Source organism: Gigantopelta aegis, chromosome 14 (genome assembly GCF_016097555.1).
Source record: "Gigantopelta aegis isolate Gae_Host chromosome 14, Gae_host_genome, whole genome shotgun sequence".
Lineage (NCBI taxonomy): Eukaryota > Metazoa > Mollusca > Gastropoda > Neomphalida > Peltospiridae > Gigantopelta > Gigantopelta aegis.
The window spans coordinates 1578995-1594663 of NC_054712.1; the positions used below are offsets into that span (position 1 = coordinate 1578995).

At 38.6% G+C, this 15669-nt stretch overlaps 1 protein-coding gene across 5 annotated transcripts in view; it reads right to left on the bottom strand.

Moving 5' to 3' along the window:
* Positions 1–15669, bottom strand: part of LOC121389524 (oxidative stress-induced growth inhibitor 1-like) — a 62334-nt gene that overhangs the window by 22867 nt on the left and 23798 nt on the right. Inside the window, exons 1-3 of one of the 5 annotated variants that reach the window (XM_041521185.1) lie at positions 5856–6362; positions 5446–5541; positions 2154–2287 (exon numbers count right to left, since the gene is read on the bottom strand). In XM_041521185.1, the coding sequence (XP_041377119.1) occupies positions 2154–2211 (58 nt within the window). In that variant the 5' untranslated portion in view covers positions 2212–2287; positions 5446–5541; positions 5856–6362. Of the gene's footprint in view, positions 1–2153; positions 2288–5403; positions 5542–5855; positions 6363–15669 lie in introns of those variants that run through there. The other 4 variants (XM_041521183.1, XM_041521184.1, XM_041521182.1 and 1 more) reach the window with 4 other exon arrangements.

Genomic DNA, 15669 nt, shown 5'->3' on the forward strand with positions numbered 1-15669 from the left:
TTCGCCTAGCTTCAGCTGACAGAAAGTAAACAGCTGATAAAGTATTAATATGCAAAGACATTACCTAATATTTGGTAATGAATAATGAATAAACAGAAGAAAAAAATACCTCAAAACTAGAATAATTTGTTTTTGTTTTGTTTTGGGTTTTTTTTTTTTGTGGGGGGGGGGGTGAAATGACTCGGCACAAATGAGATTTAGGGCGAATAGGACTAAGGGCGGAACAACGCAGAGTTCGAAATAGTTTTAGGGCGAAACGACCTGGATTCGTCAATGTATGTTCATGGAGTATAATGTATAAAATGAAAGTACAGGTCAACATAACATTGGTTGTACTCTTACGAATACTGTGATTCAATACATTTTATGATGTTGTGTCATCCATGTCCAGGGAGCATAATGTTGAAAATGAAAGTACAGCTTAAATACATAACATTCATTGTACTTTTGTGAATACTGTGATTCAATACGTTTTATAATGTTGTGTCCATGTGATTTATTTGAATACGACTGTAAGGTTAAAAAAGATTGCACTTGTACAGGGTAATGTTCATGTTAGAGCAGAAAAAACTAACTAAAGACTACGCTTCCAGGAATCCAGTTTGAAAAATGTTTATGCAAAGGAGAGGAATATTTGTTTAACAACACCCCAGCACATTCTATTAATGCTATTAATGATTATGTGTAACCTAGATGCAGTTTGGTTACATCCAACATTAAGGGTGTATATCACTAAATCAAATCCCATAGATGACAATAGTAACATACATGTATGTGACTAAAAACTCCTACATGCAGTATATCAATTGACATAAACACCACGGATATAAATACTACACCATTAAAGTGAATCGGACAAAAATGGGGGTGAAACTGCTCATTTCAGAGATAATGGGTAGTGTCCATGACTACCCTAGTACCGCACACAATTTGAGTAATTTGTTTTATAGGCCCCCCATACATGTTTCAAGCATAAGGCTACTTGACACAATGGTACTAGATGAAATGAAATTGCATACATTTTTTGCCGAGATGAAACTAATTTTTTTTTAAATAACAAACACCCTCACATTTATCATCAATGACAGGACTTGTGGTATTAACTGCTCTCTCAAATGTTGGGAGCACCTCGAACCCAGCCGGATGTTATTTGGTTTAGTTCTATCTTAAGGACGCTATGAGATTTATAAATGTTTGGCATCCGCAAATGCTGTTTTGACAAATTCTCTTCTCTTTTTAATTTTTGTTTTAAAACACCATTGTTTGTGAATTATATATCTATATCTTATTATGATACGCATTTATTTTTTCCAAACCGATTGGGGTTTTTAAATTGTACACAAAAACAGTCTTTTTCTGTTATTTCTAAAACACTCCTATTTTTATGTTTCTGTGAATTATTTACAATAAACAATGTTCATGGAGGCTGGGAAGGACTATAGGTTGATGTTTTCCCTATAAAATATAATCTAACTATGGCTTGCACTCCACAAATGAGAAAAATCTTTTAGCACCAAAACCCCAAACCCAAAGTGTAACATTTCTAGAAAAGTCTTCACGACTCTAGTGTTGCTATATGGAACAGCTTGCCCATTGATGTCAAAAGGTCTATGAGTCTTAATATATTTAAAAACAATTGTTTTAAATACTATTTTGATAAGATGTAATCTTCACTGTCCATACTGTTAAGTACTATGAAACTGTAATGTAGAACTTCAATCTGATTTGTAGACAAGACCTCGGGTGAGAATAGTTTTGTACTAATTGAAGGAGAGAAATATTTTATTTAACGACGTACTCAACACATTTTATTTACGGTTATATGGCGTCAGACATATGGTTAAGGAACACACATATTGAGAGAGGAAACCCGCTTTCGCCACTTCATCGGCTACTCTTTTCGATTAGTAGCAAGGGATCTTTTATATGCACCATCCCACAGACAGGGTAGAACATACCACAGCCTTTGATATACCAGTCGTGGTGCACTGGCTGGAACGAGAAATAGCCCAATGGGCCCACCGTTCCACCACCTTTGTACTACTGAGTTAGCTTCTTGAAATAAAGTATGATAAATAAAGTATTATTATCATTAAAACCATCTCAGGACAAATCTTCTACATGTAACACTATGTCCCCGACAACGTACTCACCAACAACGACAACGTCAGTGTGGACGGCATCACTCCGGGTACAGCAGCCCGCGGACATCGCTGTGACGATGAGAAACCTTTGAGCCAATCGCGTAAAGGCCGACGCCGCTTGGACCTCCTAGAGGCCTGGTCAGCTGAAAGTTGAATAAAACAATAATGGTTTACAGAAATACAGTATATAGATGTATATACACTTGGACCTCCTACAGGCCTGGTCAGCTGAAAGTTAAACAAAACAACAATGGTTTACAAGAATACAGTATATAGATGTATATACACTTGGACCTCCTACAGGCCTGGTCATCTGAAAGTTGAATAAAACAACAATGGTTTACAGGAATACAGTATATAGATGTATATACACTTGGACCATTCACAAAACCACCCAGATCCACCTCTGACAAACATGCAATGATCACCATCTTCACCACCATTCACAAACCCACCCAGATCCACCTCTGACAAACGTGCAATGATCACCATCTTCACCACCATTCACAAACCCACCCAGATCCACCTCTGACAAACGTGCAATGATCACCATCTTCACCACCATTCACAAACCCACCCAGATCCACCTCTGACAAACGTGCAATGATCACCATCTTCACCACCATTCACAAACCCACCCAGATCCACCTCTGACAAACGTGCAATGATCACCATCTTCACCACCATTCACAAACCCACCCAGATCCACCTCTGACAAACGTGCAATGATCACCATCTTCACCACCATTCACAAACCCACCCAGATCCACCTCTGACAAACGTGCAATGATCACCATCTTCACCACCATTCACAAACCCACCCAGATCCACCTCCGACAAACGTGCAATGATCACCAATCTTCACCACCATTCGCAAACCCACCCAGATCCACCTCCGACAAACGTGCAATGATCACCAATCTTCACCACCATTCGCAAACCCACCCAGATCCACCTCCGACAAACGTGCAATGATCACCAATCTTCACCATCATTCGCAAACTCACCCAGATCCACCTCCGACAAACGTGCAATGATCACCATTTTCACCACCATTCGCAAACTCACCCAGATCCACCTCCGACAAACGTGCAATGATCACCAATCTTCACCACCATTCACAAACTCACCCAGATCCACCTCCGACAAACGTGCAATGATCACCAATCTTCACCACCATTCACAAACTCATCCAGATCCACCTCCGACAAACGTGCAATGATCACCAATCTTCACCACCATTCACAAACCCACCCAGATCCACCTCTGACGAACGTGCAATGATCACCAATCTTCACCACCATTCACAAACCCACCCAGATCCACCTCTGACAAACGTGCAATGATCACCAATCTTCACCACCATTCGCAAACTCACCAAGATCCACCTCCGACAAACGTGCAATGATCACCAATCTTCACCACCATTCGCAAACTCACCAAGATCCACCTCCGACAAACGTGCAATGATCACCAATCTTCACCACCATTCACAAACCCACCCAGATCCACCTCTGACAAACGTGCAATGATCAACAATCTTCACCACCATTCACAAACCCACCCAGATCCACCTCTGACAAACGTGCAATGATCACCATCTTCATCACCATTCACAAACTCACCTTTGAGAGGCTGACTGATCGATGTTTAACAATCAATCACTCACTCGTACATGTATGTTATTATACAGGGTGTGAAACTTACTACTTGAGCTAATGGATACTTCGATCCAAAAACTATTATTATGGCTTGCCAAGCTGAAGTGCCTGGGTCCAAAACAAAATAAAATCAGTTAATTAACATGCAGTCTTATAATATCTCACATTAATACAAGCATAATTCAGCTTATCTGTACATGTTCATTTTCATATAGGTTAAATACATGTACCCACATGTCGTCCAGTGTTATTCACTAACACACATGTACCCACATGTACTTCTACTGGCCTGCTGTGCGGTTATTTCTTCTTTTGTCCAGGAGCGGGACAGTGGTAAAGTGTCCGCCTGATGCGCAGTCGGTTTGGGATCGAGCCCCATCAGTGGACCCATTCGGCTATTTCTCATTCCAGTCAGTGCACCACGACTGGTATATCAAAGGCCATGGTATGTGCTACTCTGTCTATGGGGCGGTGCATATAAAAGATCCCCTGCTACTTATGAAAAAATGTAGCGGGCGTCCTTTCTAAGACTATATATATGTCAATGTTACCAAATGTTTGACATCCAATAGCCGATGATTAATAAATCAATGTGCTCTAGTGGTGTCATTAAATAAAACAAACATTTTTTTTTTTTTCCCCCCATGTACAAAAGCAGAAGAAAAAAAACATTCCATAGCTTTCATTACATTGTGCGTTGATGCGTGGGTATGTGTGTGTGGGGGGGAGGGGGGAGTAGTGTATGTAGGCTGGGGAAAAGGTTTTATTTCTGGAGAGAAAAAAACAAACAAAAACAAAAAACCCATATATTGAAACCAATATATTTCTAGTCTTTAGCAATTATTTCTAAAACAATATTACTACGGTAGATAATATTTGGGGAAGGAAATATCCTACACTGGCAGATAATGTACACCAGGGGCCTAATTAATTCACTAAACTTTCGCAACTTTGCGATCTCGCAGTGCAATGGTAAAACACTTGCAAAGAGGATGAATTGGTGGCTAGCAGAGCCCAAGAGACCTTTGTGAATTAGGCCCCAGGTGTTTACGTTTTGCCATCAGAGGAGATTTACCAATGCTCCTGACCTACGGTAATTTATATCTAAATGACTGCAGTGCTGTCGTTAAGTTCGAGTCATTGTTAAATTTCAGCCCTATAGTGTTGGAAATCACTTGGAAATTCATCACTATATCAGGTATAATGAGAATGCACCAACCAATCAACTTTCATCAGTTAGAATTTAACATTGAAAAAGATTTCATTTGTAAGCAGCATGAACCAATCACTAATTTTACCTTTAATAACTATTAAATATCATTTTTCTTTTATGTACACATCAGGGTTTCTGCCAGAGGGTAAAACGGGTATGGCGCCATAGCCAAATTGTTTTCGCTGATTTTTTTTTTAAGTTAGCCTTTTGACAAAATTAATTTCTCTTATCATTACTGTATGATTTTCTTTAAGTTCTCTAACCCTAAACTTAACACATTTTCTGTTGACTGTGGTTGCATTCAATTTTATAGCACCATGCCCAACAATTTTTTTCTGGCAGAAACACTGCATATGAAACCAAACCCCAACACCGACATATTTACCACAATTCCATTATCTGAACTGTAAAATGGAAGAACAATTACAGTTAAGATCTTCCCACACAATTCAGTCTGGAGTTTTATAATCCATCATCACACTGGTAGAGGTAAACCAATCACCTTTCAATGATAATCCAGGCACTGAATTTAAAAAAAAAAAAATTATGATTCTACCAGAATAATAAACACTATTTAATATTCATATTTATAATTACATAGCATTTAAAGCAACAAAATTACCCACCCCCCACCCCCCAAAAAAGCACACCCCTCCCCCCACCCACAAAACACAAAATACAAAAAATCCCCACCAAAATAAATAAAGAAAACAAAGAAAAATTAATAAAAATCCAGATGAAACTGGGCAAATTTAAATTTGTTATCCATTCATCCATTCTTCGATCCATCCATTTATTCATGTCATGGAAACACTTGTTAATCTATTAACAGCATACCTTTATTTTACTTTGTTGATGGTTCCGACAACACAGATCAATTCCAGCAAGCGGCCGTCTAAACTCATGCATACATGAAATATGCAGTTCCAAAAGACAGTGACCATGGGTTTCCATTCTTATTACAATAGTTATTATTATTTATATTTATTTCTTTTGTACGAGGCATTAACATAAACAGGTCTGAATTAATTTGAACTCTGTTCACAATGCCACTTACAACCTTGGTTTTCCTCCGGCCATTCCGCACTGCATACTACGTGTAGCATAAAAACATCCAAGAAAACAGTTTATTGACCTGGTCACGCTAGTGACCATACACAAGGCAATAATTACAATTCATTCCAACATTCTGTACCAGTACTTAAGATAACTGCCAGCCTTACTACCCAATATTTGTAAAAGTTCTCAGTGAAATAATAATAATATACTAGAAAAGAAAAAAAAATCGAAATGATCTGTTTACTTGTAAGTTAAGATGTAAACAAGGTGTTTTGCTACTACTTTATAAACCATATACAAAAGAGCAAAATGTATAAACCTGGTTTCTACGCACTGATGAACAAAAATACACTGAATGTGAGTCACATGCATGGCAGTGAGATTTCAGCATCAGTCAGGTTTGGATGATTTCCAGGCATTGAAATACATGTAAACTGTGTCCTGGGCATCACCTCAGCTATCTGGACCGTCTGCCCAGGACAGTGGGTTAGTTGCTAGTAGTTAGTGAGAGAGAAGAAGGTGTAGTGGTGTTACACCTGCCCAATAAGTCGTTAAAACTTGCTCTGGGTGGGAGACGGTACCGGGCTGTGAACCATGTACCTACCAGTACCTAAACACCATCACAATGCCCCAAATCCCCAGCACATTTCATATTATCCATATCGAAATACCAGTAAACACCACCACAGTGCCCCAAATCCCCAGCACATTTCATATTATCCATATCGAAATACCAGTAAACACCACCACAGTGCCCCAAATCCCCAGCACATTTCATATTATCCATATCGAAATACCAGTAAACACCATCACAATGCCCAAATCCCCAGCACATTTCATATTATCCATATCGAAATACCAGTAAACACCATCACAATGCCCCAAATCCCCAGCACATTTCATGTTATATCGAAATACCAGTAAACACCATTACAATGCCCAAATCCCCAGCACATTTCATGTTATCCATATCGAAATACTAGTAAACACCATCACAATGCCCCAAATCCCCAGCACATTTCATGTTATCCATATCGAAATACCAGTAAACACCATCACAATGCCCCAAATCCCCAGCACATTTCATGTTATATCGAAATACCTGTAAACACCATCACAATGCCCAAATCCCCAGCACATTTCATGTTATCCATATCGAAATACCAGTAAACACCATCACAATGCCCAAATCCCCAGCACATTTCATGTTATCCATATCGAAATACCAGTAAACACCATCACAATGCCCAAATCCCCAGCACATTTCATATTATCCATATCGAAATACCAGTAAACACCACCACAGTGCCCCAAATCCCCAGCACATTTCATGTTATCCATATCGAAATACCAGTAAACACCATCACAATGCCCCAAATCCCCAGCACATTTCATGTTATATCGAAATACCAGTAAACACCATCACAATGCCCAAATCCCCAGCACATTTCATGTTATCCATATCGAAATACCAGTAAACACCATCACAATGCCCCAAATCCCCAGCACATTTCATGTTATCCATATCGAAATACCAGTAAACACGATCACAATGCCTCAAATCCCCAGCACATTCCATGTTATCCTTATCGAAATACCAGTAAACACCATCACAATGCCCCAAATCCCCAGCACATTCCATGTTATCCATATCGAAATACCAGTAAACACCATCACAATGCCCCAAATCCCCAGCACATTTCATATTATCCATATCGAAATACCAGTAAACACCATCACAATGCCCCAAATCCCCAGCACATTTCATGTTATCCATATCGAAATACCAGTAAACACCATCACAATGCCCAAATCCCCAGCACATTTCATGTTATCCATATCGAAATACCAGTAAACACCATCACAATGCCCAAATCCCCAGCACATTTCATATTATCCATATCGAAATACCAGTAAACACCATCACAATGCCATACATAGAGTAGAACACTCTCACTATATCAGTTTAGGGGATATACATGTAGTCCTGTATAAAATTAAAATATTATAGATCAAATTCACAAACCCTGTTCTTGTCTTAAAAGCTTGTACTTAAATAGTATATTAACAATGCTTTTTAACATACCAACATTTTATAAAAATAGGCTTCATAAAAATATCTCTACATGTGTATATACATGTATATATCATATTCGTAAATCAGGACTAGCAAGTTACAATGTAGGTAGGACCGGTGGGTGGAGATAAAGCCTGTAGTCATATATATTGTATATAGAGACCATTTAAAGGGAGTTATATCACTCTGGCTCCCCGTTGCTCCCCTTATACTAGTTCAAAGAGTCATTTTATCTCCCCTTTACATAAGAATTTATATGGTATCCATATGGCGATATCTTAAATGGCTCCCCATAATCTAAATTAGCTAGGGAAGCAAATTAATCAACCAGCTCATTTTCTTGGCGATGTCTCTCTCTCTATAGACAGTGAAACCTCTCCAAACCGGACCCTCTGTTGACCCGAATTCCCCTAAAACCAGACATTTCTCATGGTCCTTTTTTAAATATTAGTACAAAACTTCTCTCCAAACCAGATACCTCTTAAAACCGGACGTTTTACTTGTTCCCGAGGGTGTCTGGTTTAGAGGGGTTTCATATACATTTCTACCTGAAATGACATATAATATTTATACATTGAAGACATAATAACAAAAGACTTTGTAATAACACAGGCGTGGTGGTGATAATGAAAAGCACAATAGGTTTCGTGAGGATCAATACAGATTACCTGTACAAGTGATGCAGTGTGTGTGTTCTGTTATTTCTATTATCAATATTACTGATGTCTTTGTGATCGCCCTGGTGTTTGCATTATAGTTCCAATCTTTATCTGAAATACTGTGTTTGCCATAAAACTGGGTCATATCAGTTGCGGAGCGAAGGGGGGGCCCTAAATTTTGCAACAGTTATATTTTTATATTATTTTTTCATTTTTTTTAATGTTGGACAATCCGAGAAATTCAGCCACATGTCATGCCCCCACCCCCAAATGTATTTTCTGGATCCGCCACTGGATATATACCATATACAGGTATATCGTTCGTTATTGGTATCATGTACTATCGTGTCTGTGGGATGGTAAGAGAGGAAACCCGCTATTGCCACTTCATGGGCTACTCTTTTCGATTAGCAGCAAGGGATCTTTTATATGCACCATCCCACAGACATGAGACTAATGGTCATAATTTTTTTTTAATTCATTTCAAAGTTTTGGGGTCCCCAATTGTACCCTCTATACCCTCTGGCAGAAACCTGGGATTTATTTATTTAATAGCAATCGCTATATTTTCAACTGCCCAGAATTATCATACATGCATGCACATTTTATTTGTCCACCAGATACACATGGAGGTACACATTTTATTTGTCCACCAGATACCCATGGAGGTACATACATTTTATTTGTCCACCAGATACCCATGGAGGTAAACATTTTATTTGTCCAACAGATACCCATGGAGGTACATACATTTTATTTGTCCACCAGATACCCATGGAGGTACACATTTTATTTGTCCACCAGATACCCATGGAGGTACATACATTTTATTTGTCCAACAGATACCCATGGAGGTACACCTTTTATTTGTCCACCAGATACCCATGGAGATACATACATTTTATTTGTCCACCAGATACCCATGGAGGTACAGACATTTTATTTGTCCACCAGATACCCATGGAGGTACAGACATTTTATTTGTCCACCAGATACCCATTTTATTTGTCCAACAGATACCCATGGAGGTACAGACATTTTATTTGTCCACCAGATACCCATTTTATTTGTCCAACAGATACCCATGGAGGTACACATTTTATTTGTCCACCAGATACCCATTTTATTTGTCCACCAGATACCCATGAAGGTACAGACATTTTATTTGTCCACCAGATACCCATTTTATTTGTCCAACAGATACCCATGGAGGTACACATTTTATTTGTCCACCAGATACCCATGGAGATACATACATTTTATTTGTCCACCAGATACCCATGGAGGTACACATTTTATTTGTCCACCAGATACCCATGGAGGTACATACATTTTATTTGTCCAACAGATACCCATGGAGGTACACCTTTTATTTGTCCACCAGATAGCCATGGAGATACATACATTTTATTTGTCCACCAGATACCCATGGAGGTACAGACATTTTATTTGTCCACCAGATACCCATTTTATTTGTCCAACAGATACCCATGGAGGTACAGACATTTTATTTGTCCACCAGATACCCATTTTATTTGTCCAACAGATACCCATGGAGGTACACATTTTATTTGTCCACCAGATACCCATTTTATTTGTCCACCAGATACCCATGGAGGTACATACATTTTATTTGTCCAACAGATACCCATGGAGGTACACCTTTTATTTGTCCACCAGATACCCATGGAGATACATACATTTTATTTGTCCACCAGATACCCATGGAGGTACAGACATTTTATTTGTCCACCAGATACCCATGGAGGTACAGACATTTTATTTGTCCACCAGATACCCATTTTATTTGTCCAACAGATACCCATGGAGGTACAGACATTTTATTTGTCCACCAGATACCCATTTTATTTGTCCACCAGATACCCATGGAGGTACAGACATTTTATTTGTCCACCAGATACCCATTTTATTTGTCCAACAGATACCCATGGAGGTACACATTTTATTTGTCCACCAGATACCCATGGAGATACATACATTTTATTTGTCCACCAGATACCCATGGAGGTACATACATTTTATTTGTCCACCAGATACCCATAGAAGTACATATTTTATTTGTCCACCAGATACCCATGGAGGTACACATTTTATTTGTCCACCAGATACCCATGGAGGTACACATTTTATTTGTCCACCAGATACCCATGGAGGTACACATTTTATTTGTCCACCAGATACCCATGGAGGTACATACATTTTATTTGTCCACCAGATACCCATGGAGGTACACATTTTATTTGTCCACCAGATACCCATGGAGGTACACATTTTATTTGTCCACCAGATACCCATGGAGGTACACATTTTATTTGTCCACCAGATACCCATGGAGATACATACATTTTATTTGTCCACCAGATACCCATGGAGATACATACATTTTATTTGTCCACAAGATACCCATGGAGGTACACATTTTATTTGTCCACCAGATACCCATGGAGGTACATACATTTTATTTGTCCACCAGATACCCATGGAGGTACACATTTTATTTGTCCACCAGATACCCATGGAGGTACAGACATTTTATTTGTCCACCAGATACCAATGGAGGTACACATTTTATTTGTCCACCAGATACCCATGGAGATACATACATTTTATTTGTCCACCAGATACCCATGGAGGTACCCATGGAGGTACATACATTTTATTTGTCCACCAGATACCTATGGAGGTACAGACATTTTATTTGTCCACCAGATACCCATGGAGGTACACATTTTATTTATCCACCAGATACCCATGGAGGTACATACATTTTATTTGTCCACCAGATACCCATGGAGGTACATATTTTATTTGTCCACCAGATACCCATGGAGGTACATACATTTTATTTGTCCACCAGATACCCATGGAGGTACACATTTTATTTGTCCACCAGATACCCATGGAGATACATACATTGTATTTGTCCACCAGATACCCATGGAGATACATACATTTTATTTGTCCACCAGATACCCATGGAGGTACACATTTTATTTGTCCACCAGATACCCATGGAGGTACATACATTTTATTTGTCCACCAGATACCCATGGAGGTACATATTTTATTTGTCCACCAGATACCCATGGAGGTACACATTTTATTTGTCCACCAGATACCCATGGAGGTACATACATTTTATTTGTCCACCAGATACCCATGGAGGTACACATTTTATTTGTCCACCAGATACCCATGGAGACATTTTATTTGTACAGACATTTTATTTGTCCACCAGATACCCATGGAGGTACAGACATTTTATTTGTCCACCAGATACCCATGGAGGTACAGACATTTTATTTGTCCACCAGATACCCATTTTATTTGTCCAACAGATACCCATGGAGGTACACATTTTATTTGTCCACCAGATACCCATGGAGGTACATACATTTTATTTGTCCACCAGATACCTATGGAGGTACAGACATTTTATTTGTCCACCAGATACCCATGGAGGTACACATTTTATTTATCCACCAGATACCCATGGAGGTACACATTTTATTTATCCACCAGATACCCATGGAGGTACATACATTTTATTTGTCCACCAGATACCCATGGAGGTACATACATTTTATTTGTCCACCAGATACCCATGGAGGTACACATTTTATTTGTCCACCAGATACCCATGGAGATACATACATTGTATTTGTCCACCAGATACCCATGGAGATACATACATTTTATTTGTCCACCAGATACCCATGGAGGTACACATTTTATTTGTCCACCAGATACCCATGGAGGTACATACATTTTATTTGTCCACCAGATACCCATGGAGGTATATATTTTATTTGTCCACCAGATACCCTTGGAGGTACACATTTTATTTGTCCACCAGATACCCATGGAGGTACATACATTTTATTTGTCCACCAGATACCCATGGAGGTACACATTTTATTTGTCCACCAGATACCCATGGAGGTATATACATTTTATTTGTCCAACAGATACCCATGGAGGTACACCTTTTATTTGTCCACCAGATACCCATGGAGATACATACATTTTATTTGTCCACCAGAAGGTACAGACATTTTATTTGTCCACCAGATACCCATGGAGGTACAGACATTTTATTTGTCCACCAGATACCCATTTTATTTGTCCAACAGATACCCATGGAGGTACACATTTTATTTGTCCACCAGATACCCATGGAGATACATACATTTTATTTGTCCACCAGATACCCATGGAGATACATACCAGATACCCATGGAGGTACACATTTTATTTGTCCACCAGATACCCATGGAGGTACATATTTTATTTGTCCACCAGATACCCATGGAGGTACACATTTTATTTGTCCACCAGATACCCATGGAGGTACACACATTTTATTTGTCCACCAGATACCCATGGAGGTACACATTTTATTTGTCCACCAGATACCCATGGAGGTACATACATTTTATTTGTCCATCAGATACCCATGGAGGTACACATTTTATTTGTCCACCAGATACCCATGGAGGTACATACATTTTATTTGTCTACCAGATACCCATGGAGGTACACATTTTATTTGTCCACCAGATACCCATGGAGGTACACATTTTATTTGTCCACCAGATACCCATGGAGGTACATACATTTTATTTGTCCACCAGATACCCATGGAGGTACATATTTTATTTGTCCACCAGATACCCATGGAGGTACACATTTTATTTGTCCACCAGATACCCATGGAGGTACACATTTTATTTGTCCACCAGATACCCATGGAGGTACATACATTTTATTTGTTCACCAGATACCCATGGAGGTACATACATTTTGCTTGTCTGAGCAGATTTTTACTTGTCACGGCAGACAGACAAGAGCTTATTTGGAACACTGATCAATATAGATCTCCAGCTGCTACAGATTATGTCAGTGATGCAGAACTGTGCCAAAACATGTGACTTTAATGAGAAGCAAAACGTTTGAACTGAGGCCACTCTGCCTAAATAAACTACTCTAGAGACATCACATTAAAGATCCTTTCAACTTGGTTGGCAACATGCCAAGTTCAGTCTGGTAAACCTATTATGTACTTGAACATTTATATAATTACTTCTAGCCTTTAAATATCAAAAAAAAAACCCACCAAAAAATGCAAAAAACCCACCCCGGGAAAAAAAGGGTAAATCCAAGAATTCTGCAGAATTAAATGTCCCACCTACTATAAACCTTTTTGGTGCACCATGATGAACAGCCATAGGTACAACTATAAACCCTTTTGTTGCACCATGATGAACAGCCATAGGTACAACTATAAATCCTTTTGGTGCACCATGATGAACAGCCATAGGTACAACTATAAACCCTTTTGTTGCACCATGATGAACAGCCATAGGCACAACTATAAACCCTTTTGGTGCACCATGATGAACAGCCATAGGTACAACTATAAACCTTTTTGGTGCACCATGATGAACAGCCATAGGTACAACTATAAACCAAGTTTCATTGACCTAGCATTTATAGTTTGTGAGAAATTGATCTACCGGGTATATATATACCAGAGTGTTTTTTGGTATCGTCAATATCATATATTAGGAATAAAAATTGTATTATGCGAGCCTTTGGCAAGCATAATACATTATTTTTATTCCTAATATATGATATTGATGATACCGAAATACACGAGGGTAATAATCTCTTTATCATATAAACTCAAGCTTACTACAACGTGTTTTTGTAAACTGTACACGCAACTTTAATTCCAGTCCGCCATTACTAGATATTCAAATGACGTAAGAATATGTGGTGCGGTGTATTTTTGAATGGAAATGACGTCAAACTCGAATGACGTCATTTTGGATGTCCGTACATCAAAATAAAGTTATGCTTAACGTTTTTTGTTTTCTGAACGTTGGACAGCTTTCAGTATCAAATTGCCATTGAAATGTTTTTATTTGACGACTATGAATGCATACGTCAATCATGGAGTGTCTCCCAAGTACGTTTGATTAAATGTCAATAAACCTAGTGCCGAGACCTCGACTAATTTACATCTAATTTGCAAGTTATCAAATTCTCAAAGTATGTGATCTGAAAAATATCACATACTTTGATTGCACTGAAAATGTAAGATATTATATGATAAATATAAATATATATATATATATATATATATATATATATATATATATATATAGAGAGAGAGAGAGAGAGAGAGAGAGAGAGAGAGAGAGAGAGAGATAGAGAGAGAGAGAGAGAGAGAGAGAGAGAGAGAGACAGAGACAGAGACAGAGAGAGAAAGAGAGAGGATTCATCACAAGTATTTCTAAACTCAGGTACACAGGTCTTGTAAGCAAATGACCCATCCACAGCAACACATTACCTGGAGACCCTGCAAATTTGTATACCATTATTAACCGGGTTAATACACTAAAATTATCACATGGGTTTATGACATGCATATATTATCATAGGTAAGTTATAGGATAAATATATGTATATATATATATACATCGGCTATCGGGTGTCAAACCAGTTGAACTGGATGTCAAACCAGTAAGGTCTCCCCGAGTGCTCGAGTGCTCGGGCACGGGTCGAGACTAGCAAGACTCAAGTCCATTCACAGGACTCGAGTACCCGTACAAGGTGGAATACAATGATCAACTATAATACAATGGACAATGTAGGACAATATTTTCAGCAGCAGATAATCAACGACATAAGTTACACAATAATTATATGATCATGTGCTAGTTTCTCTTTTTAAACTGACCATCCGTCCGTCACAACACTTCTACAATACAATGGCATGATTTGGCATCCATGTTCAGCACTGGAATTAAGATGCATAATGCTATTTTAC